Genomic DNA, 27,551 nt, shown 5'->3' on the forward strand with positions numbered 1-27,551 from the left:
GGTCGTCCCATTAATATCTCGTGGGGGGAAAGGCCCGTGGTGTGGCCCGGGGTGGAACGAATACTCATTAACGCCAGCGGGAGTGCTTCCGGCCACTTCAAACCTGTGTCTGCACAGATCTTGGCTACCTTGAGTTTCAGAGTCCCATTGGTGCGTTCCACAAGTCCCGCTGATTGTGGGTGATAAGCGCAATGGAAAGATTGTTTCACGCCCAGTGCCTTTAGGATACCCTTAATCACCTCTCCCGTGAAGTGGCCCCCTTTGTCTGACAATTTTCTGAGGGATGCCGAATCTGCACATGAAATCCCGCACGAGGCGCTTGGCTACTGTCGGGGCGTCTGACTTAACGCATGGATAGGCCTCGACCCATTTTGTGAACATGTCCACGATTACCAGGACATAGCGGAACGACATACTTGGTTCCATGTTAATAAAATCGAACTGGACATGACAGAAGGGCCCGATTGGTCGGGGATGGCCCGCATTATGTGGGTGCCTTGGTGGTGCCCCCCTGTTGTGTTGTTGGCAAACCGCGCATGACCGGCACACCTCTGATGCGATTCGCGACAGTCCCGGTGCCGCCCAGGTATAGTTTATCTGTTCCATCACCCCCCTCTGGCACACATGGCCATTTTGATGTCCCATACGTGCCAGCCAAGGCAGTAGTTCCTTGGGTGCTATTGGTTTTCCGTGAAGGGTCCACATCGCATTTGGTCCGGGGCATGTGGCCCCTCGTTTTACCCAGTCATCGTGTTCGGCTGCTGTTGCTGCGTTTTGAAGTTTTATAACGTCCTCATTAGTCGGTGAGGCGGTGATGATGGTGCACCCATTTTGCGAGGAAGGGGTTGGTCCTGAGGTCGGTACGTTGGCAATCTGCGTGTGTGCCCCCTTTGCTCGCGTTACCATCGGCATGTTTCGTCCTATTTGTTGGTTGGCCGCTTTTCCTGCCGCTGCGTCCGCTCTGGCGTTGCCTCGGGCGACGTCAGAGTCTGTTTTTTGGTGGCCGCGACATTTAATTACCGCGACCGCGCGGGGAAGCAAGATGCTTTGGAGTAGCCCTTCAACCAGTTCGCCGTTCTTTATGACCGAACCCGCAGATGTGAGAAAGCCTCGCATCTTCCAGATTGCCCCTTTGTCGTGAACTACCCCGTGCGCGTATGCTGAATCTGTATAAATGTTGACGGCAAGGTCTGCCGCCAAGCTGCATGCTCTAGTCAAGGCGCACAGCTCCGCCTGCTGGGCGGAAAATGTGGGCGGAAGGCGCCCGCTTTCTACCCTCTCATTGTCTGTACACACCGCGTATCCGGATAGCAAAGAGCCGTCCCATCCGCGTTTAGCTGATCCATCGACATAGTACACACGATCGGGGTTGTCGAGGGGAACGTCCTTCAAGTCCGGACGTACCGTGGAGACTTGCTGTACTACATCGACACATACGTGGGGTTCGCCCTCCTCTGGGGTGGGCATCAGTGAGGCCGGGTTGAGTGTAGTGCAACGTTTAATGGTGACGTTGGCGGCCGTAATCAGTGCTGTTTCGTATTGCATTAATCTAGTGGTCGACAAGTGTTGTGTTGTCCGCTGTAGTAACAGTGAAGTGACGCAGTGTGGTACCTGTAGCGTTACCGGGTGCCCCATCACAATGTCCGCTGTCCTTTCCACAGCGTACCTAGCCGCTGCCACGGCTTGCACGCACGCCGGAAACCCTTGCTCGACCGGTTCTAGCTTTTTGCTAAAGTAGGCTACCGGTCGTTCCTTATCTCCATGAGTCTGTGTCAAAACGGACTGAGCAAAACCCCTTACTGCATGAGTGTAAAGGGTGAATGGTTTCGCATAATCGGGGAGTCCTAAAGTCGGTGCCGTTACCAATGCCTTTTTCAGCCCCTCGAAACAGCGCATCAATTCGTCCGTCCAAACCAAGTAGTTCGGTTCTCCTATTCTGGTGGCTTCGTACAGCGGTTTAGCAAGTAGCGCGTAGTCAATTATCCAAGAGCGGCAGTAACCCGTCATACCTAGGAAGCGCAACATCTGTCGTTGCGTACTTGGCCGTGGCGATTCCATGATGGCGGTCACCCGTCCGGCATGCAATTCTCGCTTCCCGTGTGAAATGGCATGACCCAAATAGGTTACTACCTTCCGTACAAATTGGAGCTTTCTCCGTCCCACCTTGTGGCCCTTGGTTGCCAAGGCTCTTAGCAGGGCCATGGAGTCCCCTTCACAGGCTTCCTTGGAAGGGGAACAAATCAACAAGTCGTCAATGTATTGCAACAATACCGAACCCCCTTTTAGTTCCACGTCTGCCAAATCGCGGTGCAACGCTCGGGAGAACAGGGTGGGGCTGTCGGAGAACCCTTGGGGTAACACCGTCCAGGTGAACTGGCGCCCTCTAAAGGTGAAGGCGAACAAGTATTGTGACTCAGGAGCAATAGGTACGGAGAAAAAAGCAGAGCATAGGTCAATAACGGTAAAATGTGTTGCGTCCGGTGGGATAGATGTCATAAGGCCTTCCGCATTTGGTACCACTGGGTGTATGCCTTGTATGACTTTGTTCACTTCCCTCAAATCCTGCACGAACCTCCATTTATCCTGCATTGGTTTCTTCACGGGCAAAATTGGTGTGTTGCATTGGCTGTTAGTTTCCACGATTATTTTCTGTTTCACCAAAGATTGAATCACTGGCTCTATGCCCGCATCGGCCTCGTGCCGCAATTTATATTGTCTCACGTTTGGGAGGGGCATTCCTGGTTGGACCGGTATTACCAGGGGTTTGGCATCGCGAATTCGCCCGACATCGTTGTCGTGTTGGGACCACAAGTCGGCCGGAACCTCCTCCAAAAGGTCATCGGACTCGCCCGGGCCCTGAGACACCGTTCGTACAACGTGGGTGCCCTTTGGTGGCAGGTCTGTCTCTTCAAATTTTCCTTCTATTCTCTGCTCATCATGGGTGATTAAATACCCCTCGTCCTTGTCGAGCATCGTCACTGTCCAGTGGTCCACTTCATAAATGGCGCTGCACGGAATTTCTCGCAAGCGCCCCATCATCCATCCTACACTTTCCGCCGGCCACCCTTTGGCGGTGGTGAGGGTAACATGGGCGTCCACCCCTGCGGGATACTGAGACAACGCCCGCTGTTCCGCAGTTAGGGTTACCTCGACGCCTATTCCCTCCCGTCCAACCCATATATTTGACAATAGTAGGTCCGAATTCTTACCTATTGACCCCTTTATCTTTTCTCGGTACTCGTCGTCATTGCCCCTAGCATCGTAGTAAGCCGTGCAATGGGGAGGGTTGTCCTTTATGTCTGTTGTAATTTGGTGTACGCGCAGCCAATCTCGCAACCCGTCATTCTGGGAGCATACTGTGTCTAGGACGTGTGCCCAAGTGGCCAAAGCCCCCCTTTCCAGGCTCCACCAGTAGGCGGTGGGGCCGGGCCGAGACAATGCCGTCATTAACAGATCGCGTTTGGATTCCGCGACATCTACAAAAACTCCCTGCTCCGTGCATGAAATTTGGCAGCCTAAACGGCAAAGTAAATCCCGTCCCAACAAGTTAGTCGGGGCGGTGGTAGTCATCAAAAAAGCGTGTCTAGCCTCTAGTGGGCCGCACACCACTCTTACCTCTTCTGAAATAGGAAGCGCTTGGGGCAAGCCTGAAACTCCCACTATCTGAACATCTCTATCAGTGGGGCGCAAAGATGGTAGCTGCCCTTCGTTAATAGTACTGCGAGTCGCACCCGTATCTACGAGAAAGTCTACCTGTTGCCCATCCACGTCTAGTGTCCAGGTCGGCTCCTCGGTTGGTGTCATAGTCAAGAGGGGGCATTCTACGGGCGGCCCGCCGGCGTCCCGTCAATAGGCTACTTGATTTCTCTGTGGCGGGTATCCCTGGCGGGGCCCCCGGCAATCGCGTTTCCAATGTCCCATCCGTCCGCAGCGGAAGCACGCCCCTTGTGGAGCGGTGGATGCGGGATACCCGTTACTATTGCGCTGACCCTGTTGCGTCGGACGCCTCGCAGGCTGTTGGTTCCGCTGTCCCCATTGTGGCGGCCCATTCCCGTTTGCTCCGCTTGGGGCCCAATAACTTGGGGGAGGCCCATCGATTTGGGGAGGGGGTCCCTGTGGATACCCGGTCTGGGGAGGGGGAGGGTGTACTGCCCAGGTCTGTGGAGGGGGTGTTTGCATGGCCCAGCTCTGCGGCGGTGGAGGGGGCCCCTGCATGTTCCAGTTTTGGGGAGGGGGCCCTTGTGGGTTCCAATTTTGGGGAGGGGGCCCTTGTGGGTTCCAATTTTGGGGAGGGGGCCCTTGTGTCCGCATGTCGACTCGTCCATTGTCGTTGTCGTCAGCGTCATTTTCGTTTTCGTCATCGCGGCCCCACTCTTCGTTGGGCTCTAACCTGGTGTTCCGATCCTGGGCCCGTCCTTGGCCTCGATTTCCCTTCTTATTTTGGTTGAGTTGGGCCCGTTTCTCCTGGACAAGCATTTGCAACATGTCGTCCTTAACATCGGCCTTCTTCTCGTCGCCATCGCCACATTGTTCGGCCGCTTCGACCAGTTGGTCGGTTGGGGTGTTTCTCCATCCTATCATAGCCGTTTGAATGCGCTTCCTAACTGCCGGTCTCATTCCTTCTACAAAAAAATTGTTCACTACAGCGTGAGGGAGATCTTGTGCCCGCACCTGGCCCAGTCCTCCCCACTTTAACACTGCTCGTTCTACCCTCTCTCTCCAATCGATGGCTGCTTCACCATGCTTCTGTTTTAGGCCGTATATTTTATTCCAATCTGGCCCCGCGGCTGGCATCAGTGCGGTATATACCCCGGCCAACAATAGGTCGACCAGGGCCTCCCAATCGGCGAGGGTCTGGGCCGCGGTTTGGGCTGGGGGCGGTGCTACATTCGGCCAGCGTGCGTGTACTTTGGCCTGGTCCCACACCCGCGCGGGCAATACGGCCTTCCCCATGTGGCAGACGTCCCGCCAATCTGCGCCTGTATTTTGTATCCACAACCGCATAAATTCCGGTATCTGACCGGGATGTTCAGCCAGCAGGGTTCTCACCCGCTCCTGCATAGACGCCAAATCTGATTCTCTCCAGGGTATCCTGATGTTAATGGGTGCCCCCCTGTTCAGTCCTATGGTTTTTAAAGGACACATCCCGATTGTAGGCTGTGGGTTCTCTGATTCCGTGGACCCTTCCAATGAGGGGTACAGTTCTCCTAGCCCTTCTGGGGCCGCGAACCCGCTGTCCGCCCCACTAACTTCTTGTCCTCTAAAAGGGTTGCCCGGGCTAAGGTGAACCTGAGGGGCGGCTGGTCTAGTTTTCTGGGGGTCTAACCCCTGGGGAAACAGGGGTGGGGGTGGGAGAGATGGCGCCTGTGGCCCGGGGACAGGGCTCAGGGCTTGGGGGGGTAGAGGCATGGTGGCTACCTCCCCTGTCGCGGGGTCTTGGTCCGGATTTTGGACGAGCGGCATTAGCCGCTGATTTGCTTGCTTAACTACCTCCCTGATTGTTTTGTCCTGGACCTTGTCTGCTTGCTTCTTTTGGCCCTGAAGCTTCAGTACTTCCCCTGCCAAGCTAGCCTGTCTTGTGGCCGCCAGTCGCTTCATTCCTTCCTTCTCCCACCATCCATATACTTTCCAATAATCGGGTGGGAAGTGTTTCCTTTCCTTTTCTAGCTTATCCAAAGCTCCGTACAACACTTCCAATTTGTCAAGTGCAAACGATCCCTCCTCTGGCCAGGGATTATTTAAATCTTTAGTTAAAACAGCCCAGTCTTTCCCTGGTCTTACCGCGGCAAAATGATGCCTCTTAAACATGAAAGATGCCGGGGTTCCCTTGAGGGGTTCCCCTTCTTTCATTAGCTTGCTTCCCATCTTATTGCTCTGGGCTGATCCTTCCTGGAAAGTTCTTGGCCACCTGGCTCAGCCTTTACGGCTGTCCGACCTCACGTTTCCCCCTCCAACTTGTTAACTATAACGTTATCCTTACTGGACGTTATCCTTATTGATATCCTATGCAAATTCTATCCTTAGCGTTACTCTTAATGTTATCTTGCGAAGATTCTACCCTTAGCGTTTCCTGTTACCCTCTTAACGTTATCCTGGTAAATTTAATAAAGGCTCGCCATTCAAGGCTTGAAATTAGCCTTTACTTACAATTCTGTTCGGAGTGCAGGCAGCGCAGAAGACAGGGAAGCGGACTGAAGCCGCTCGAGGGAGGAAGGTACGAATTTGGATTGCCCTCTGATAAAAAAAACAATGCTCACCTTAAACAAATCAGCGTGCCGGCGTCCCGGCCTCAGGCAGCCTTCCTCCTGTCGTTCAGGTTCCGCTTTTCCCGTCCTCCGTCTGTTGCATCCGAGTCACGGCACCAAAATGTTGGGCAACAACTCTCCAGCGATCGTAACAGAAGTTCACCAACAGTTTGAGATTGAGAATGACGAAACTTTATTAAAATACCACTTATACAGATCTGGAGGAGACTGAGACGTCTACAGCACGAACCAGCTTCATGCCACGTCCAGCCTTCCTGAAAATGCATTGATTCACAGTCCGCTTAAATAGGGACACGTTTATCAGAAAATCTCCGAGAGAACAAAGGAACTACGAGAGTTCCTCCCACCGTTATCCCTAGCCCCCACCGTCATCCGTTCTTTCATCTTGGGGGAGTGCAGCACGCACCGTTAGGATCCGGACCAGATGTGTTTTCAGGGCTCCGAGGTGACAGAAAATGTAACTCACTGAAAGGAGAATTGCATTCTTGGTTCCGATAAGACCGTAAAGTAAATGAGGTTGTTCTGATGAGTCCCAGGTGTTAAGAGCACCTTCAGTTCACATTTCTCATTTAAACATAAATTCAAAGCATATTTATTGTAACTCAAGCGCCGCGGTGATTATACGAAATATAATTAATGTTTTGGCCGTTTATCAAAGGTTATATGTCTGCGGTCCGAGCATCCTACATAAAGCTACACATTCCACGCGCACATAAGCGTTCTCCTGCCCGCGGCTCGAGGCGCCGTCTGCGGATCGAAGGGGGATTTTACGACCGGACTTATCTAGCCTCGAAAGGGCACACGTATACAATGGAGCCATTTGTCCAGCACGAATGCATCGAGTACTTTCTCATTTTAACCTATAACAAAGCGAAAAACCCTTTATTAACTTATGAAATAGCATTTTTAAACAACATTTAACTCATAACATATTAGTCAACCGACATCTATAACAGAACATTAAACAATAACAAATCTGCGACCTGACATATATATATATATATATATATATATATATATATATATATATATATATATATATATATATATATATATATATATATATATATATATATATATCGGCAACAATATATATATATATATATATATATATATATATATATATATATATATATATATATATATATATATATATATAAATATATTGTTGGGGATTTGGGAATTGTGTGTGTAATTTGATGTAAATTTTCCCCTTTTGTATGCTGTAAATATTCCCTGTAAATATCACCCTCCAATTGTAGTGTCAAAGATCAAAGGTCGTCTGTAGTTAGGCCATCGCACACACGTAGCAAATCTATGATTTCCCTCATTAGTTATGTCCTTCGTAAATGTAGTTGAAGGTTCTGTGATCCACTAGTTCATTACGTTGCATCAATTAAATAAGATAGATCCCTCTGACATGGTATTTTCAAAGTGCCAGCTTTAGCCACTTTGCTGCATTTTGACTCCCTTAGCCACTTTGCTGCATTTGACTCCATTACGCACGTGGTTAAGCCTCGGAGAAGAAAGGCGTGTCTCCACCTCGTCATAGAGGGGAGGAGTGAGTCAGCCCCGCTCAACCAACCAAGAACAAGGGGTTGGGCTTGGAGAGGGTGTGGAGAGAAACATCGAGGAGCTTCGCGAAGGTTCAAGGGAGGGGCATATATAACCCGCGGTGGCACGGCCCCCAAGAGAGAAAAAGAGACGGAGAGAGATCGAGGGAGATCGGAGAGAGAGAGAGCTGCGGGATCGGAGAAAGGACCGAAGTAATTTGGAGAGCACGCGATGCAGCGGTGCACAGGAGGAGCTTTGGCCACGCAGCTTCGGAGCCGCGGCGGTTTTGCACGATCGCAGCTCGGGTTTTGACGGCGGCTGTTCGCTTCCAGCCCGACCGTGCCCCGGTCCCCGCTGAACCTTCCTCTCCCTCCAAGCCATCCACCTCCTACCATTCATTCCTGCTTTCATCCCCCGTGTAAGTCTGGCCGTTTGTCTGTCTTTCATGTTGTCTTGGGGTATTAAGTAAGACTGTTTATAGATAAGTTAATAATTGCACTGTGTCTTCTGATTCTTCCATTTCCTTGTATATTACTTTGATTGCTTTTCTTCCTTTAGTTGTGTGTAAATAATAATAAATCCTGTTATTCCCTACTTTGTCTTCTACTTCTTCATGCTCTTTCGGTCGCTTTAGAGGTTTCCACATTGAGTGTACGTGGCGCGATTTGGCCAACGCACATAAATCGGGTCTAGTCTTGGTAAACGGCTCACGCCGCGGTTCGCTTCGCTCGGCGTTATCCATCCATTACGCTGCGGCCGTGAGCGGGGAGTATTTCCTTGCGTACTGGGAAGCGCTGGTATTTAGGTCATAGGACGGTTGGGCCTACTACCCTACCCAGCGCCGACCGGGCGTGGCGTCATACCCCCGGGACCACGTCGGTCAGTAACAAACGAGGGGATTAATCCCCCCTTGGTAAGTGGGAAAGGCCGACGTCGGGGTCCGTAACAATATATATTTGGCAAAAAAAGAAACGCAAGTTTTTATGTCAAACCCTACCATAACTCTAACCCAACCCTAACCCAACCCTACCCTAACCCAACCCTACCCTACCCTAACCCAACCCTACCCTACCCTAACCCAACCCTACCCTAACAACCCTACCCTACCCTAACCCTAACCTACCCTAACAACTCGTGGCATTGTCGTCTGCTGAGTGAATTCGGTTCAAGCCTCCATGGACCATAGACTACCACAGGAACATCAACATTCTTATGCAATTTAGCCTTGGAAGCCACAGTAAGTGATTGTTTGAAAATCCATTCAACCCCCATTGTGGTGGTGCAGTGGTGCAGTGAGGCATGACGCTCAAGAAAAGTGGTTGAAAATACAGGTGCTTAAAATGGTATTACAAATCTTTGTCATTGATAATTTGTGCACAACAATGCACATTAAAAAAAATGCGTCTTATCAACTTGCGTTTCTTTTTTTGCCAAGTATATATATACGTATATATATATTGTTGCGGATCCCGGGTTCGTCGACGTACTAAGGGTGGGTTAAGCCCTGCTCCCCCTCGAACTCCGTGTCCACGAGCCCGCCAACCACACTACACTCGTGGTGGCCGGATTGCTAAGCAATTCCAGCCGCCGAGCCCGCAGCTACATGCAGAAGGGTTAACGGTCACGACCCGAGTACCTTTGACACACGCAGCTGTGGGAACGGGGACTGAACCCCGCACGAGTCACGCTGATACTGGACGCCCGAGCGGTTGTGCGTCGCGTAACTCGTGCAGTTAACACTATCGAACCCGATCGAGCAGTTTTAATTCGGGGCGATGCTTGGTCAATGTGGAAAGGACGATGATGGCCAGGTTGGAAACCAAACACAGGATTTATTTACAATGCACAGTATTCACAGAAACGGGACAAAGCGAAGAATCTCAACGGCCTTACCTAGGTGCCCAGACAAGGGCCCTCATTCGTTCGGGGAAGGGAAGGAAGAGGGTAATGCGCACAAAGCACGGCCGCTTCGTGCAGCTTGTCTGGATGGGCTCGTTGGATGGAAACCCCCAAGAATCGCTCCAACCCAGTACACCGCAGCCGGAGATGATAGCGGCAGGGGCGTTGATCAAGGACGTACACGTAGCAGGAACCCGAGGCACGTATCTCAGTCTGCAGGAGCCAAGCGAGCGAGGGAGAGTATAGCGTTCTGGCAAAAGCTCGCGTCAGAGGGAGAGGCTAGCAGGAACCCGGCAAGACGAAGCTCAGAGATCGGAGCACCTGCAAGAGAGAGTCAGCCTGCCAGAGAGCCAGCGGGGAGTCTGGGCCGGGTTTTATCGCCCCCCGAAACCTCACTCGAATGTTCCACGGCCCTCCATTGGCCACCTGGGGTCACGTGTCGTGACAGCCCCTCATTGGTCGTCCTCGGCCACTCCCTTCAGCTCCCATTGGCTGCCCGCTGCTCATTGGCCACGCCCTTTAGCTCCTCCTTCGGGCCTGCAAGTCCTGGCCTCGGCACTTTAGGCTTCAATGAGGCCTACCATTACCCTGCCTGCCTCAACGCATACTAACACCGGGAAGGAGACTATACTTCACATTTAATAAGAAATAACTAACTATACGAGGCTACATGTTGTGGTGTAACTAAGTATGGGGGGGGAAGGGGGGTGGGGAGGGTTGCCTTTATTTACAAAACCGCAACAATATATATATATATATATTTATGTATTTATATAGTATGATTTATCTGGCAGATGCTTCACATGTCGCTTTACCTTGAAATGCATAAAAATAATCATTTATCGTTTCTTTTTTGTATTTATTATTGTTATTTTTGTTGTTCATACGCTTTCTCTCAAGTTCCTAATTGCTTGCATTAAAGATTTTATTGCAGTGGTTAGCAAGTATGTTCAGATTATTGTTCTTTATTAGTTTGTTAGCTCATGTTCTTTACTCGTTTGCACAAACGTTTTGTTATGTCATCTCTTGGATCCCCCAAATAATTAACCCATTTACCTTCGATGGAGCACTCTTGCACCATTTCAATTGTTTTTTCTGAATTCGGAAGTTGTACTTGGGTGAAAGGAAGCATTCGTCTTTTCGTGAATATTATTACCCTTTTGAACATACATTGCCAAAATTCCACTTAAACAGCAATGAAGGTCGATGTTACTCGTACAAAACCAATAAGTAAACATAATGTACCACCTCCGTATTCGTGTTAATGGATTCCCTCATTGGAGGACGTGCTATGCATGCTGAAGTCTGTGTAACTGCATCATGCTACAAATTTTGAGTAAGGATCAAAGATAATTAGAGCAATATTCCCTGCCAAGGCTGATAGGTTTTGGCACAGCCTCACTACCGGTGCACAGCAGTAAGTGGACCGATGTAGATGTGCAGACATGCTTCACGTATGGCAGCAATGCCATCTACAATTTGTCGGCGTCAGCTTTCATTTTCTCAATAATAAATTGAAAATAATTGGAGCGAAGGAGGTGAATAAGTATAACCTAAGCTTGCTCGACACCAATTACCCACACAAGGGAGTGTGTGTGTTGTGATCTACACTATTACAGAGATGTGTGTTGTTGGTTATCTCCATATATGTGGGTTTAGCAGTGTCCATAGGTACAGTTGTGGCCCAAAATATTGGCACCCTTGCACTTTTTTCAAATAACTCACAATTTTCTCTAAAATTAAGTTGAAATTGACAAAAGTATTTGGTCTCCACAATTCTTTATTTCACTGTTAATATTACAGAACCTTTGTTTTTTATTCAGAACTTGATATATCCTTTTTAAATCAGAAAAGAAAAAGAAATGGCATTGACAAAATTATTGACACTTTAGACTTAATGGTAGCACACACGGCCTTTGGAAAAAATAACTGCAGTCAAGCGCTTCCTCTAGCCATGAATGAGCTTCCTCCACCTCTCTACTGGTAGTTTGGGCCACTATTCTTGTGCAAACTGCTCCAGTTCTCCCAGATTTGAAGGGTGCCTTCTCCCAACTGCTGTTTTCAGATCTCCCCACAGGTGTTCAATGGGATTTAGATCTGGACTCATTGCTGGCCACTTCATAACAGTCCAGCGTTTTGTCTTGAACCATTCCGGGTTCTTTTTGAAGTGTGTTTGGGGTCATTGTCCTGCTACAAGACCCATGACCTTCGACGGAGACCCAGCTTTCTGATACTAGGTTGAACGTTCAGCTCCAAAATGCCTCGGTGATCTCCTGATTTAATGATGCCATGAACACATTCAAGGCACCCAGTGCCAGAAGCAGCACAGCGACCACAAAACATCACTGAACCCCCTCCATGTTTGACTGTAGGGAAGGTGTTCTTTTCTTTGAAGGCTTCATTTTGTTTTCTGTAAACATAGAGATGATGTTCTTTACCAAAAAGCTCTAATTTGGTCATCTGTCCACAGGACATTCTCCCAGAGGATTTTGGCTTGTTCGGGTGTGTTTTGGCAAACTCCAGTCGGGTTTCTTATGTCTATCTCTCAGAAGTGGGGCCCTCCTGGGTCTCCTACCATAGAACCCCCTTTCATCGAGTTGGTGATGGATCCTGCGAGTTGAAACTGTCATACCTTGTGTCTGAAGGTCAGTTTGAATCTGTTTGGCAGTTGATCGAGGTGCTTTCTCCACCATTCGCAAAATCCTTCGCTGCAATCTTCGATCAAGTTTTCTCTTGCGGCCGCGTCCAGGGTTACAGTGCCATGGGCCTTAAACTTCCTGATAGCATTGCGTACGGTGGACACAGGAACATCAAGGTCTCTGGAGATGGACTTGTAGCCTTGAGATTGTCCATGCTTGGCTACAATCTTGTGTCTGACCTCCTCAAACAATTCTCTGGTTTTCTTTCTTTTCTCCATGCTCATTGCGTTACACACAGTGACACAAAACAGCAGAATGACTCCTTTTCTCTATTCAAACTGGGTGAATGAGTGATTTTTGTATTGCAGGCACCTGCAACCTGCCACAGGTGAGTTATTTCCAAAGTAAAGGAGAATCACCTGCTTGAAATCTAATTATTTCTAACAATGTCCAAAAGGTGCCAATAATATTGTCCAGGCTATTTTAGGATTTTGGAGTGTGTAATTACACCCCGAAACATTACACATGACATTTTAGTAGTGTGTAATTAGCTAAGAGTACACATGTAAGGACGAAGGACGGGAACAGTGGTGAGTTTGAGGTGAAGGTGGGAGTGCATCAGGGGTCGGTACTAAGTCCACTACTATTTGTAGCTGTGATGGAGGTGCTGGCTCAGAACGTAAAGGAGGGTTTACCGTGGGAGTTGTTGTATGCAGATGATCTTGTGTTGATTGCAGAAAGTATGGATGGACTGAAGGAAAAGATGAACACGTGGAAGGACTGTATGGAGACAAAAGGTCTGAAGGTGAATATCGGAAAAGACGAAGGTGATGGCAAGTGGTAAAACATGTGGTGAGGTGGAAAGAACTGGGAAGTGGCCCTGTGCTGTGTGTGGGAAGGGTGTCGGAGTGAACTCCATTCAGTGTACAATGTGCGCTGAGTGGGTTCATCAAAAATGTAGTGGTCTGAGAGGGTCATTAACCAGTGTGGCAGCTACATTCAAATGTAAGGTGTGCACAGAGGGAGCTGCAGATGGAGGAAATATTGAGTTGGATCTTGGAGACAGCGTGAAGCTGGAAGGTGTGAAAACATTTTGCTACCTCGGAGACATGCTGAATGGAGAAGGTGGATCAGACTCGGCAATGGTTGCTCGAGTGAGATGTGCATGGAAGAAGTTTCGGGAATTGAGTGGCGTGCTGATAATGAGGGGAGTGTCGTTGAAGCTGAAGGGAAAGGTGTACGCTGCATGTGTGAGAAGTGTTATGATTTATGGGAGCGAGACATGGGTAATGAACGTAGAGCAGCAACGAAGGTTGGAAAGGGTGGCAATGCGAATGGTTCGACGGATGTGCGGAGTATCGTTGAGAGAGAGGAAGACAAATGATGAATTGCGAAAGATGATGGGAATAGAGCCTGTGATTGATGCTGTGAAGAGGAACAGGTTGAGATGGTTTGGTCGTGTGTTGAGGAAGGATGAAAGTGACTGGTTGAGAAGAGTGATGGAAATGAATGTAGAAGGAAGTAGAAGACGGGGAAGACCGAGAAAGACTTGGCTAAAGATGGTGGAAGAAGAAATGCGGGCAAGGGGGTTAACAAGGAGAGATGCAGAAAATAGGGCAAAATGGAGAAGATTGTCATGGGGACCGCAAGGCTAACCCCCGCTCTAGCAGGGAAAATGGCCTTTAAAATGCATGTTGTTGTTGTTGTTGTTGTTGTTGTTGTTGTTGTTGTTGTTGTAATTAGCTAAGATTTTGTAATTTTTTCAGCTTTTTTGTTTTGTTCCACTGCAAACCAAAGAAATACGCATGTGAATACCAAAAGATTTTTTCATTTCAACAATTTTCTGGAAGGAATGGTGCATTATTTGAAAAAAGTGTAAGGGTGCTAATATTTATTGGCCATGACGGTAAGTCAGTAAGTGAGTATGAGTCCGTAAGAACTTCAGTCATCGTCGCTGAACCAAACATGATTTTGATGAAACTTGGCAACAAGCTTCATATCTGATGCCTAACGAAGGTGTATTGACCGCATCAAAATCTGCACTCAGTAAGGGGAACTATGGGGGTGTTTCTGACCCACACTCCCCCCTCTGCCCCCCATCCCCCCCCCCCCCCCAAAAAAAATAGGTAGTTGCTCTCTTCTCCGAAACTGCACACACAATTTTGATGAAACTTGCCCACAACCTTTATCGTCCGTGATGTACCATTGTGTGTTCATGGCATTAAAAATATCAGGGTCTGAGGGGGTCAGTCGATGGTTTGAGTGACTGTTGCTCATGATCCAGGTGAGCTTCAGGATCCCTCAATAAGAATTGAGCAAGAGATATACAATGTTATTTGGTCACATTAGCCTTTTTACAACATTCTGTTTCAGATACTCTGTTACAGATGAGCGGTGGTGCCGCAGAAGTTTTTTGGCAAGGGTTATACTAGATGGTTTGCATTTGCCTTCCCAGCTGTACTTTGGGCAGGAATTTGGAACTTGGCCTTGGTGCTGGCGATAGCTCGCCTACTCTTTGCGGAGTACACCGTGGGATCTTTAACATCCACCGACTAATACCGGCAAACAGGACGCCCAGTTTTTGTCCCTCCGAGGGAATTTTTTTTTTTGAACAATTTTTTGTTTTTTACCAGATCCTCAAGTTTTCATGAAGTCACGAAACGAAGATACCACCGAATTATCACACATTGCATAGCTGCTTGATTTGGCATGTCCAACAGATTGAATGCCCTGAACTGTGGATTATAAGGGAAACAGAAGATGATTGCCGACATTAGTGCAGTGAAAGCTTTCAAGTCAAAACTTAACCTTCCGATGCAATTCGTCCAGAGAAGGAAAGTGCAACATTTTCCTTATGTGCTCCAAGCGAGAGCAGAAAATGAGATTGCTGTCGGAATCGTGGACATTGACGAGCACAGGTATTTCCTGGCCAGGTCTGGCCAAGAGTTCAACGACAGATTTCATTATTTTGAGGAGATGGAGCTCTGTGTGATTGATGTTCACGCTGAACCCCTTCATGGAAGTCGTCTGTGACATTTCTGAACAATTTATTATTGTGCTGTTTGACCTTGATTGTATCCCTTTGGAAATGGAGATCATCAACCTTCAAAGTGACATTCAGTTGAAATCAAGTTGCCGCAAATTTCTGGAGTCTCGTGGATGCTTAAAAGTTCAAGTAACATCCGCAAAGTACCACTGAAAGTGCCTTCCCTATTCGGCTCTACGCATCTTTGCAAATCTGACATGAATTGCATCAAATACTAGAACAGCACTCGGTAGAGAGCATACCTCGGCCAGGCCGAACAGTTTACGGTTTGTATCCCACTGATAGGCCGGATCTGGATTCGGACCTGAACCAAAATCTAATCGGTTTCTTGTCGCCTAACCAACTCATTCACCAAGTTTAGGCATAACTCGTCCATAACTGTTTTAAATATCATGTTATATGTCGTTTTTCGCCCGATCTCTCATTGGTGAAGAATCACTTAAAAATTGAATAATTCGCGTATCCGAATCCATATTCAGATCTTCACCAAAATTGAATCGATTCTTCCTCGTCACACACCCAACCTGTCCACCAAGTCTCTTCCAAATCCAGCCATAACTTTTTGAGATAACCTGCTATGTATCGTTTTTGGCCGTATCTCCCAATGGTGAAGAATCAATTCGAAATTAAATAATTCTCATATCCGAATCCATATTCAGATCTTCACCAAAATTGAATCGATTCTTCCTCATCACCCACACAACCTGTCCACCAAGTCTCTTCCAAATCCATCCATAATTTTTTGAGATATCCTGCTATGTATCGTTTTTGGCCGTATCTCCCAATGGTGAAGAATCACTTAAAGAATTCTACTAGCCAGAGCCGAATCCGGATCTTCACCAAAATCTAATCATTTCGTCCTTGTCACATTCACTACATCTCTGCCAAATTTCCAATATGCCAAAGGGCAAATGCCAATAGCAGGGTGGAGGAAGAAAGTAGACGGAGACGGATAAACAAGGGATGCAGGTAACAATGAGGGGTAGGGGAGAACGTGGTTTAATGGGTGTAGAAAATATAATGACCTGAGATGATGGTGAACAGCTTTCTTGAAGACCCGGAGGAAAGAACCGGATAGAAGAGAGTGTGGAAGGCGGTTCTACAGGCTGGAAAAGAGAGGAATAAACGAGTGGAAGTGAACAGTGGTTCTGAATTTAGGCAGTTTCACTCGGAGTTGTTTTCTGGTGGACCGCGTGCGTCCAGCAGATACTTGTGGGGTACAGAGCACGGAGAGGACAGAGGGTGCAAGACTAAAAATGAGATGGACGAAGACAGAGACCAGTGATCTGTCGGTGATGGCGAAGTGATAGGTCCATAGACTCAACTTCAGCGCGAGAGATTCCGATGATCTTGAAAGCCTTGGTTTCCACGGCGTCAGGCTGAGCAATTTGTGAGGTAGGTGAACCAGTCCAGAGAGGAGAGCAGTACTCTATCAAGCTGCGGATGAAAGCCTTGTCTGGGCATTGGAGCCCAGGTTTGCCAAGGAAGGACTTTGTGCGACGGAAGATGCCCAGTCAGCATCTAGCTTTGGAGGCCAACTTTGAAATGTGGCTTGCCCAAGACAGATCATGGCTATTTGCAGAACGGTCCTTAGAGAGAGACAAACAGAGAGGTATTTATCAGGATTGAAAGACATATTCCATTTGTTTGACCAATTTGCGATGTTTGTCAATATTGGAGGAGGTGGAAGATGCTACTGGTCCGTCTGTCAGAAGGATGAGGGATGTCACAGCAGAGAGTGAAGTCATCAGCAAATATATTGTCAAGTCCGTGGCTGATGAAGACCAGCCTTGGACAGATAGCCGAACGTTGCTTTAACTCCGAGGCGTATACCTGAAACTTGGCGGGTTTATCTTTTCGCACGTGCGGGAAAGGCCCGAAGCCTTATCTGATCGGACGGCCACCACGAGGTTTTATTCCTCAACCCGCAAACGAGTAAACGGACACAACACACAAAAGCAAAATGCAACAAATATGGGTTTAATGAAAATAATGCAAGGATAACCAATCGAAAGGTAAAGTAAAACTAATTCCTATATTGAGGTGCCTCCATTCAGACATAAGTACACGACAGGGGAATGATAAAAGAAAAGATAAATGGTTTGATGAGTCGGCCGATATTCAGCTTGCTCCAACGAGGATGAGCGCATATGGTCCCCGAGTCTCCACGCGGAAGCACACAAGATGGCGCGAATCGCCACATGGCACACTGAGGCGTGAAGCAGTGGAAATGCGTCCCCCTCCTCCGGTCGTTCCACACTCCACAAAGCTCCGATGTTTCTCTCAGGCGCACACGGCATGAAGCCAGCACCAAGAGAGAGAGAGAACGAGATGGATTCTTCCTCTTTACGATCGCACACGAGCCAGGAATGTGACCCCCTGCGACCAATCCCAGAATGAGAGAACCAACAATGCAACTGTTCGCCATGAAGCCGGTTCGAGAGAGAGCCTATTCTTCTTCTCCTTTTACCATCCTGGTCTCCCTGGTCTCTCTGCTCTGACGTCACTCTGGCCAATCCCAACGTCTCATCACCTCATCCCGTCTCCATGGCCAATCATCCCCTTCGGGGTGGGGCCTCATGGCCTGCTTGACGCCCAATGACGAAGCTAGGGGCATGGCCTGTCAATTACAGTCCTTGAAGGCAGAGTCCAGCTGTCCTTTGGGAATGTTTGGCTGGGTGGGGTGTACTTGCCGTTCGTAATGTCCAGGCACTGTCGGCGATTATGGTTGTTGTAATGGCGGCACTTTTAGATGAAATAAAAATGTAAGGAAAATCACAGGGCGCAATTACATACTGGGAATTATTAACCTTATGCCCAAAACTAATTAACACAAAAGCCACGCCCTTTATGGCAACATGCAAACACTCTTACCCTGCCAGGTTACCTACTTATGTACATAGAGGTGGGATTCTTCTTCGTGTCACACGGTCCATGCTAAACGAAACGATCCGACCTTTCCTAAGATATTCCATCTCTACCCTCACAAACGTAACAATATAAAGATGATTTTCCAGTGAGTCAGTGAGATCAATGATGAAGATTAGGAATTGGATGGGGCCTAGAACACTGCCTTGGGCATTGCAGCCTTGATAGGGAAAAGAGAAGAAAGGGTTCTGTTGAGTGCCATATATTGGCTATGAGAGTGGAGGAAGTGAGTCACCCAAGAGTGGAGTTGTCCTTGGATTCCATAGGCAGACAGTTTGGAGAGCAAAGCAGGATGCCAGACTGTATCGAATGCTCGAGATGTGTCATGAGTGACGGCTCTGGTCCCATGTCTGATATTGAGGGCCTCCATCCATTGTTGGGAGAGTAGAGCAGCATGTCAAAAGTGGAGTGACCAGGTGTGAATCCGATTTGATGATATGAGATGAAGTTGTTGGAGAAATATAATTATTTTTACAGTATTAGAATAAAAACAAAAAAAACACATATATTCAAATAGTCGCTCCACGCAATTCCTTTTGATTAAGCAAGCCCTCTCTCCCCCACAGATCTCCCGATGTCCCTGCTCTCAAATGTTGTACGTGTGTGCTTCCCCCTCTCTCCCCATCTTGTGTCCCGCTCCCTTTATTTCGTCTTATGTGTCCGTTTGTTTTTTTGTCATTAATGTTCGCTCTTCCACGAGCCTCGATCTCGTATACCAAAATAAAAAAGTGTGTACATCACAATCACAGATCGGCATTTTCGTTCCCGTGCCGTGCATGCAGTTGGCCCAGTCAAATGCAAATCGCTTCGGCATAGAAAAACTCACTCGAGTCTTGGGATGGGGGCATTTGGAGGCACATTTGGAGTTTCACTTACATGTTTGGTGCATAACTTAATGAAACGAGTTAATCTAATTGCCGTTTTTTCACAAGGTTTGACTAATTGAGAGTAAAGAAGAGGAGAGCTGGGACGGTATTAGTGGAGGATTCTTTCACTCGGAGAGTAGTTGATGCATGGAATATTGGAATAGTCTCTCTGGAAAGGTAGTGGCAGCAAAACCGGAATGAGATAGGTACTTATAAGCATTGGGAATTGAGGGATACATTGGCATTCGTAGGACAGGTAGGCAGCTTGGGTATGGATGGGTGATTGTGCATGTGTAGTTATTGTGATGTCAGTGTGAGGGTCTCATCAAGAAGTGAATGTGCTGTTGGTATTTATTCGTTCCTCGCCCTACAACCCTCGACACCCACCATCTACACTAATACACTGGTGTTGGCCCTATTCCTGTCATACAGTTCTCCTTCCCCCACTCTCCCTACGCTCCCTCTCTGTCCTCCTCCCAATGGAACGAAATTAAGTGAATAAACTGATTGGATGAATGAGTTATTAATAAAATGCAGACATTCTGGGCCAATTTGCCTGCACCTGTGTCCAGGTTCTTTGTCACTCTTCGATGAGTCTATGTTTTCTCATTATTAACACTAGCAACGGTACCCGCCCTGTGGGCGGGGCTTCAATTGGGAGGCCCAAATGAAAAGGCAAAATATCAGAAATTTAAGGCTTTTTTATTTTAAACGATTCATATAAACATCCGTTAAATCATATTACACGCAAATCATCAAAATCTAAACAGTATTTGTGGAATTTCAACAAAAGCCACATCACTGTTCATATCGGTAAATATTATTCCATCGTATTTGGAAAAACTGGAAAAATTTGAAAAAAAAAGGAAAAACAATGTAGCCTATTTTACTCCAGGGGTCCCAGGATTACCCACCCAAAATTTCGTTGCGATCGGTTCAGCTGTTTTTGCGGTACCTGGGAACGGACGGACGGACATTTGGTGAGTTATAGTAAGATGGTATACATTGTTATTCATGCTTTGTCACTCATCTCAATCTTCGTACATCTTCTTATTTGTGACATTACTTGTTCTTCACTGCAGTAATCTGCTGCGGGAAAAAATAACTGCCTGTTGCCCTGTTTGCACTCCACTTCGTCGTTGGGTCATTCATTCATTTCGTGTTCAGCTGGGCTGCCGTTTCCATTTTTGCTGAGAGCATGGCAGTGCCACTGATGTAGTGATTTTGGAATTCAGCCAGGGTGCCCGGCGATAACTCGCCTCCTCTTCCCGGTATTAACATTCCTCGGACGCCTTGGGATCTTTGACGTCCACCACCTAATTCTGACGGACCAGACAGGACACCCAGTTTGCCAAATGCCAATGTACCCCTCAATTCCCAAGTCTGTGAGACACCAGGATGATGGTTTGTAGCTGGGCCGATATATTCCAACCCAGGCTGGGCGGCTCAGAGGTGAGAGTGCGTACCCCATGGCCGTCCTGCCAGTACCAGCCCTTTCTAGTTCAGTGCACCTCGCTCTCGTTTTACTGTTTGCGGTAAGATTTTAAGTTTGGAGATTTGCTCTAATTGGAGGTTTTCCCTGTTTTATTCTAAACTGATGTTTTTTGTTATTAAATAAATAAAGGCAAAAAAGGTCCAACCAGAGCTGTTTTTGGGTAGTTTGAGGGGTACAAGTTCTCAGTTTAACCTTCATGAAATCAAAATCTTCAATGTTATTTGCCCATTTTGAAACTATTTAATGATTTTACACCTTTACTTTTTTTTCTTTATTCCCAACCGGTTCATCTGCTTCATTATTTTTCAAAATTTTAATTCTCTTCGGCAAAAGTTGGCCGGGTTTTCTCGACTATTGCATTGCATTGATTTCCTATCACTTGATTCAGCTGAAGCATAAATTTAACTTTCAACTTTGAAAGTCTATGCGAAGGAGAGAAATTAGGCTTTTTGTGCCACCGTGTATTTGTAACCTCGACATTGCTCTTGCTTGTTCTCGCAGCTGGTGCATCTGCCCCAGTCCAACCAGCTGATTCAAATCCAGCAGATTCCTGCCCAACACCAGGCCCAGCAACATGCGATGACTGGAACACTGGCACCAGGCCACTCGCCCCTCATCCAGCAACAGGTAATAATACACCGATGATGGACTTTCCTCTTTGCCGTCATCCTGGAGGGAATTAATTCTCATCCAAGATGTTATTTCGATTGGAATATCATTGCTCGGTGGTCGATGCCGTGCTGATTATGGAGGAATCTTGCATGCTTGTATTCGGCTAATTCTCCAGCTTGACATGACATTTGTATGAAAGTAGAGCAAAAGCTTCTGGGTTATATCATCAGCAACAATATGTTCAAATCGGTTTGAAGCCCTTTTCCTGAATTTAATACTGTTTGTATCCATTGCCTGGAGGGGTGAAGGATTATGGGAAAATGCTGTCTGTCGTTCGTGTTAACTCTTCGTTGTCGCCTGCCATCTGGTGGATATCCTGAATGTTTGATCCATCGAATGTGTAACATGCACTCAAGGAGGCCTCTGTGCCACTGGGGAAAAGACTGTGTGTGTGTGTGTGTGTGTGTGTGTGTGTGCGTGCATGCGTGCGTGCGTGTGTGTAAAACTACATCCCATTTGACCCTTATTTTTCATATGCTTGCCTTTGTTTTGTTTTTCTCTAAATGTGCTATAATAGAGTTTGGTTAAGTCTCCAACTCTTAGTTTAGGCAGGAAACGGTGCCTGGTTATCCGGGCCTTGCCACAGCACCACTTCAGCAAGGTTAAGGGCCATATGAGGCTAGCCCTGGACTGGGATGTCACCCAATGGTTATGGAGATGGGCGGGGTGTATCGCAGATGACACAGGCCTGAGCTGAGAAAGGGGCGTGGCGTCAGAATGGTGAGGCAGATGCCAGGATTCATTGCAGCGGTAGGGTGTGCGAATCTGCCGAGCGATGCTACATCTCCACCCGAACTGTTACGCATCGCTCCTCGAGTGTCACACCCACTCCCACAGTGCCATGTCTCCTTCGTCTTACTTTCAGCCTTTGGAGCTTGCGCAGAGTTGGACAAACCTCCTCCTAAATCAACAACATTGGGTTTGGGCCTGGCAACCTGGCCCTCTGTTGTGTGTGGCTGAGACCTAAGGCACAGACGAATGCCTTGGGCTTTAGATTAATTAATTAAGTTTCCATTGACACTCTTAGACTGTTTCAAGGGCGTGTATCGGTCGGGGCTAATTATGGGGGATTTATGATTATGATTGCTGTTGTATGCACGTACGTTTTCACACAGCACAATATACTTGTTGACTCTGACTTGGTCTTTGGCTCATTCTGCTTGCTTGTGACTGTTTCATCTGGCGGCTCTGGGGAAATCTGATTGAGACGGAGATTGGCCACAGTCTTTTAGTGCTAGTTTTCCCGGCAACATGTGGACCATTGGTTGCTCATCCAAAAACTAAGATCTGTCCGGCGATTGTTTTGGCACGTCACTCTTTGGCACTGTTTTGGTGAGGAAGCAATGGGAGCTGACGTGGCCACAAAGCGACTGACTGGATTCGAACCGGCCAACCGGGGCAGCCAGTGGACTGTAACAGTATGTATGTCTATTGCTGTGGGTTTCAGAGCGAGCGTGCCAGGATGCAAGGGGGGTTCTCTCAGATCCACGTCTTTATCTCCAACCCTGAAGCCGACATATCACCGATAATTCCACGACTTAACGGGTTGCTTAGCAGCTGCAGACACCGGTTGCGACCACCATACCTAGCAATGTTCTCGTTTCCAATTAACTTGTTACCTTACTGGTGGTTTGGTGTTCCCAAATGAGGAACCACGCTCTTGACGCCACACCCTGTCTACTTATTACGTAAAGCCAAGCAAAACCGTGGGTGGGAGTCTGCTGTCTCGGAGTGAATTAGTTGGGTACAACTTCACATCTATTTATTATGTACACACTTATGCTGAACCAATGATGGAAAGGACAATTGAGCAGGTTTGAAACTTTACCAAAATAAAGGCACGTATTGACAGCTCCCTATCCAAGTAAAAACAAGAAAAAGAGCAATCAGAGATTGCAAACCCTCGCCAGGATGTATTTTCAGTGGTTTTTAAGGCTTTTGTGTTAAAACAAACATGGCGGCCGAACCACGTGACCGATGACGTCATCATTTTTTTTTATTCTAAACTAATTTATTCCTAGATTATGCTCAAGAAATTTCATCTTGATTGGATGATGTGTTGTACTTGTCGAATTATGTCATAATGGAGGCATTTATGACATCATCATTAACATATTTTATTCCCCATGGAGAGTTCTTTACAATGAGCCATGTCTCAATTTTTTTCTATTCAGCGCTTTCTGAGATATAGAGGTCCAAAGTTTTTCGATTTTTCCAAGATGGCGGCCGAACCACGTGACCTATGATGTCATAATTATCATTAAAAAATTATACAGGTGGAGTTGCACCGATGGTGAAAATTTCCTGTCAATCGGACCAACGGTTGCAGAGAAAATCATATTTATTCTGTGCAGACAAACAAACACAAACAAACAGACAAACAGACAAACAAACGGACTCAAATGCAATACCCTCTCCTCTGGCGAGGGTTCAAAATTTTTTTGACATTATGGGGTATTATTATGTGTCAATCATTGACCAATTTAATCCATTTTAAATTCAGGCTTTAACAACAAAATGTGAAAAAAGTCAAGGGGTGTGAATACTTTCTGAACGCTATGTATGTATGTATGTATGTATGTATGTATGTATGTATGTATGTATGTATGTAATTATGTATGTATGTGTATGTATGTATGTATGTGTACCCGGTGTGTACCCTGGTTAGAATAGGTACACCATATCCCTGCGTGTCGTAAGAGGCGACTAAGAGGGTTGGCGTCAGGAAGGGCATCCGGCCATAAAAACATTGCCTCAAAAAGAGAACCATGACAATTACAATTACATATGGGCAGTGTACAGCCCGAAGTGGAGATCGGTTTCTGAGGTTTGGGACATGGAATGTAGGGGCAATGACAGGGAGATCAGGAGAAGTGGTGGAAGTATTGGTCAGAAGAAGAGTGGACATATGTTGTGTGCAAGAGACGAGATGGAAGGGAAGTGGTGTGAAAATGGTGAAGGGTAGGCAGGACAGAAATACAAGTTTGTGTGGCAAGGGTGCCCGGAGGGCGTGAATGGTGTTGGTGTCCTGTTTTCGGAGGAGTTTGTAGACAGTGTGGTGAGTGTGACGAGTGAGTGATAGGTTGATGATGGTGAAAATGATGATTGGAAAGCTCTTGGTGAACGTCATCTTGGGATATGCTCCGCAGGTTGGTCGGAGCGATGAAGAGAAGGACAAGTTCTGGTGTGCGATAGAGAAGCTGATGGAAAACGTGAAAGATGAGGAAGTTGTTTGGTAGGAGGAGACCTAAATGGACAAGTGGAAAGGAGTATGGACGGTTTTGATGGAGTTCATGGGGGTTACGGATATGGTGTGAGAAATGGAGAAGGTGAAAGGATTTTGGAGTTTGCTGATGGAGCTGATTTGTTGATTTGTAATAATCAGTTCCAGAAAGGGGATAATAAGCTTGTTACATACACGTCAGGTGGGTCGACGACAACCGTTGACTACCTGATGGTGCGTAGGCGAGATAGAGGGCACCTCCGGGACACAAAGGTGATCCCGGGGGAGGAGGCTGTTTCACAGCACCACTTGGTTGTCTGCGACATAAGGGTGAAAGGTGCGAGGAGAGCTCGGCGGGTGAAGTACCAACCGAGAATGAAGGTGTGGAGGTTGAAAGAGGTGACAGTAAGGGAGGCATTAAAAGAGAGGCTGAGTAGGGTAGAGGATGATGTGGTTGAGCTTGAACATGGCTGGATGTCAATGAAAGATAGTCTCTTGGGAGCCGTTGGTGAGGTATGTGGATGGACAAAAGTACCACCAAGGCACTCGGAAACATGGTGGTGGGATGATGAAGTTGGAAAGAGGATTGACGAGAAGAGGAAGAAGTTCAAGGAGTGGCAGAAGGCGAAGGGTACGGGGGCAGAAAAAGCAGAGCATGAAAGTTATAAGGCAGCCAATAAGGCTGCAAAGAAAGAGGTAGCAAAGGCGCAGGAGGCATGTAGAAAAATGTTCGGAGAACGCTTGGATTCGGAAGAGGGTCAGAGAGCGGTATTCAGGATTGCAAAGCAGATAGCGAAAGAGAGGTGTGATGTGATAGGGGTGAGTTGCTTGAAGGATGAAGTGGGACAAATCGTTGTGGACCCAGATGGAATTAAAGGAAGATGGAAAAGATATATGGAAATGCTGTTGAATACAGAGAATGAATGGGATGGCAACATAGAGAGTAACGCAGTTTTAGGACCGGCAGAGAAGATAATTGAGAAGGAAGTTGAGGAAGCGATAAAAGCAATGAAGAGTAGAAAAGTGGGAGGGCCGACGGGAGTTGTGGGAGATATGTTGAAGGCAGCAGGACGTTGGGGTGTGAAGAGAATGACAGAGATCTGTAATCTGGTGGTGAAAGAAGGCCGCATTCCAGTGGATTGGGAACTGAGTACCCTTTCCCCTATACAAGGGGAAAGGTGACCCGCTGGAGTGTGGCTCGTACCGAGCGATAAAGTTATTGGAGCATGGAATGAAGGTATTGGAAAGGGTCTTAGAGAGGAGGATAAGGACGAAGGTGAAGATCGACGAAATGCAGTTTGAATTTATGCCAGGAAGAGGAACGACAGACGCGCTCTTTATTGTGAGGCAGTTGCAGGAGAAGTACATGGAGAAGAGGAAGAAGTTGTTTCTTGGGTTTGTTGATCTGGAGAAAGCATTCGAGAGGGTTCCACGCAAAGTATTGACATGAAAATTGAGGAAGTTAGGAGTGGATGAATGGTTGATCAGAGTAGTGATGGCAATGTACAAAAGAGCGTGCACAGCTGTAAGGACGAAGGACGGGAACAGTGGCGAGTTTGAGGTGAAGGTGAGAGTGCATCAGGGGTCGGTACTAAGTCCACGACTATTTGTAGCTGTGATGGAGGTGCTGGCTCAGAACGTAAAGGAGGGTTTACCGTTGGAGTTGTTGTATGCAGATGATCTGGTGTTGATTGCGGAAAGTATGGATGGACTGAAGGAAAAGATGAACAAGTGGAAGGAATGTATGGAGACAAAAGGTCTGACGGTGAATATAGGAAAGACGAAGGTGATGGCAAGTGGTAAAGCATGTGGTGAGGTGGAAAGAACTGGGAAGTGGCCATGTGCTGTGTGCAGGAAGGGTGTCGGAGTGAACTCCATTCAATGTACAATGTGCGCTGAGTGGGTTCATCAAAAATGTAGTGGTCTGAGAGGGTCATTAACCAGTGTGGCAGCTACAGTCAAATGTAAGGTGTGCACAGAGGAAGCTGCAGATGGAGGAAATGTTGAGTTGGATCTTGGAGACGGCGTGAAGCTGGAAGGTGTGAAAACATTTTGCTACCTCGGAGACATGCTGAATGGAGAAGGTGGATCAGACTCGACAACGGTTGCTAGAGTGAGATGTGCATGGAAGAAGTTTCGGGAACTGAGTGGCGTGCTGCCAAGGAGGGGAGTGTCGTTGAAGCTGAAGGGAAAGGTGTATGCTGCATGTGTGAGAAGTGTTATGATTTATGGGAGCGAGACATGGGTAATGAACGTAGAGCAGCAACGAAGGCTGGAAAGGGTGGAAATGCGAATGGTTCGGTGGATGTGCGGAGTATCGTTGAGAGAGAGGAAGACAAATGATGAATTGCGAAAGATGATGGGAATAGAGCCTGTGATTGATGCTGTGAAGAGGAACAGGTTGAGATGGTTTGGTCATGTGTTGAGGAAGGATGAAAGTGACTGGTTGAGAAGAGTGGTGGAAATGAATGTAGAAGGAAGTAGAGGATGGGGAAGACTGAGAAAGACTTGGCTAAAGATGGTGGAAGAAGAAATGCGGGCAAGGGGGTTAACAAGAGAGATGCAGGAAATAGGGCAAAATGGAGAAGATTGTCATGGGGACCGCAAGGCTAACCCCCACTCTCGCGGGGAAAATGGCCTTAAAATGCATGTTGTTGTTGTTGTTTATTTATATATTTATATATATATCTATATCTATATATATATATATATATATATATATATATATATATATATATATATATATGTATATGTATGTATATGTATGTATATATATATGTATGTAGTGTAGCTTTCTGTGGTTGGAAGTGCATGGGGTTAATTATAATGATCCTAGACATCTTGAGATAATTGATTAGGAGAGAGCTGATTGGTTGTTTCTTTCAATTACGTGTGAGAAAGGTGATTGGCCTTGATATGTGATGTGTGTGTATAATATATTGTTGTGGATATGAGGACTGTAT

General features: G+C 47.1%; 1 protein-coding gene across 1 annotated transcript in view; it reads left to right on the forward strand.

Annotated features, from left to right (window-relative positions):
* Positions 1-27,551, forward strand: part of LOC137428271 (uncharacterized) — a 149,972-nt gene that overhangs the window by 107,981 nt on the left and 14,440 nt on the right. The window contains exons 11-12 of the mRNA XM_078777451.1: positions 12,915-13,163; positions 21,195-21,320. Of these exons, the coding sequence (XP_078633577.1) occupies positions 12,915-13,163; positions 21,195-21,320 (375 nt within the window). The remainder of the gene's footprint in view (positions 1-12,914; positions 13,164-21,194; positions 21,321-27,551) is intronic.

This window comes from Myxine glutinosa, chromosome 5 (genome assembly GCF_964187855.1).
Source record: "Myxine glutinosa chromosome 5, kmMyxGlut1.1, whole genome shotgun sequence".
NCBI classification, from domain to species: Eukaryota; Metazoa; Chordata; class Myxini; order Myxiniformes; family Myxinidae; genus Myxine; species Myxine glutinosa.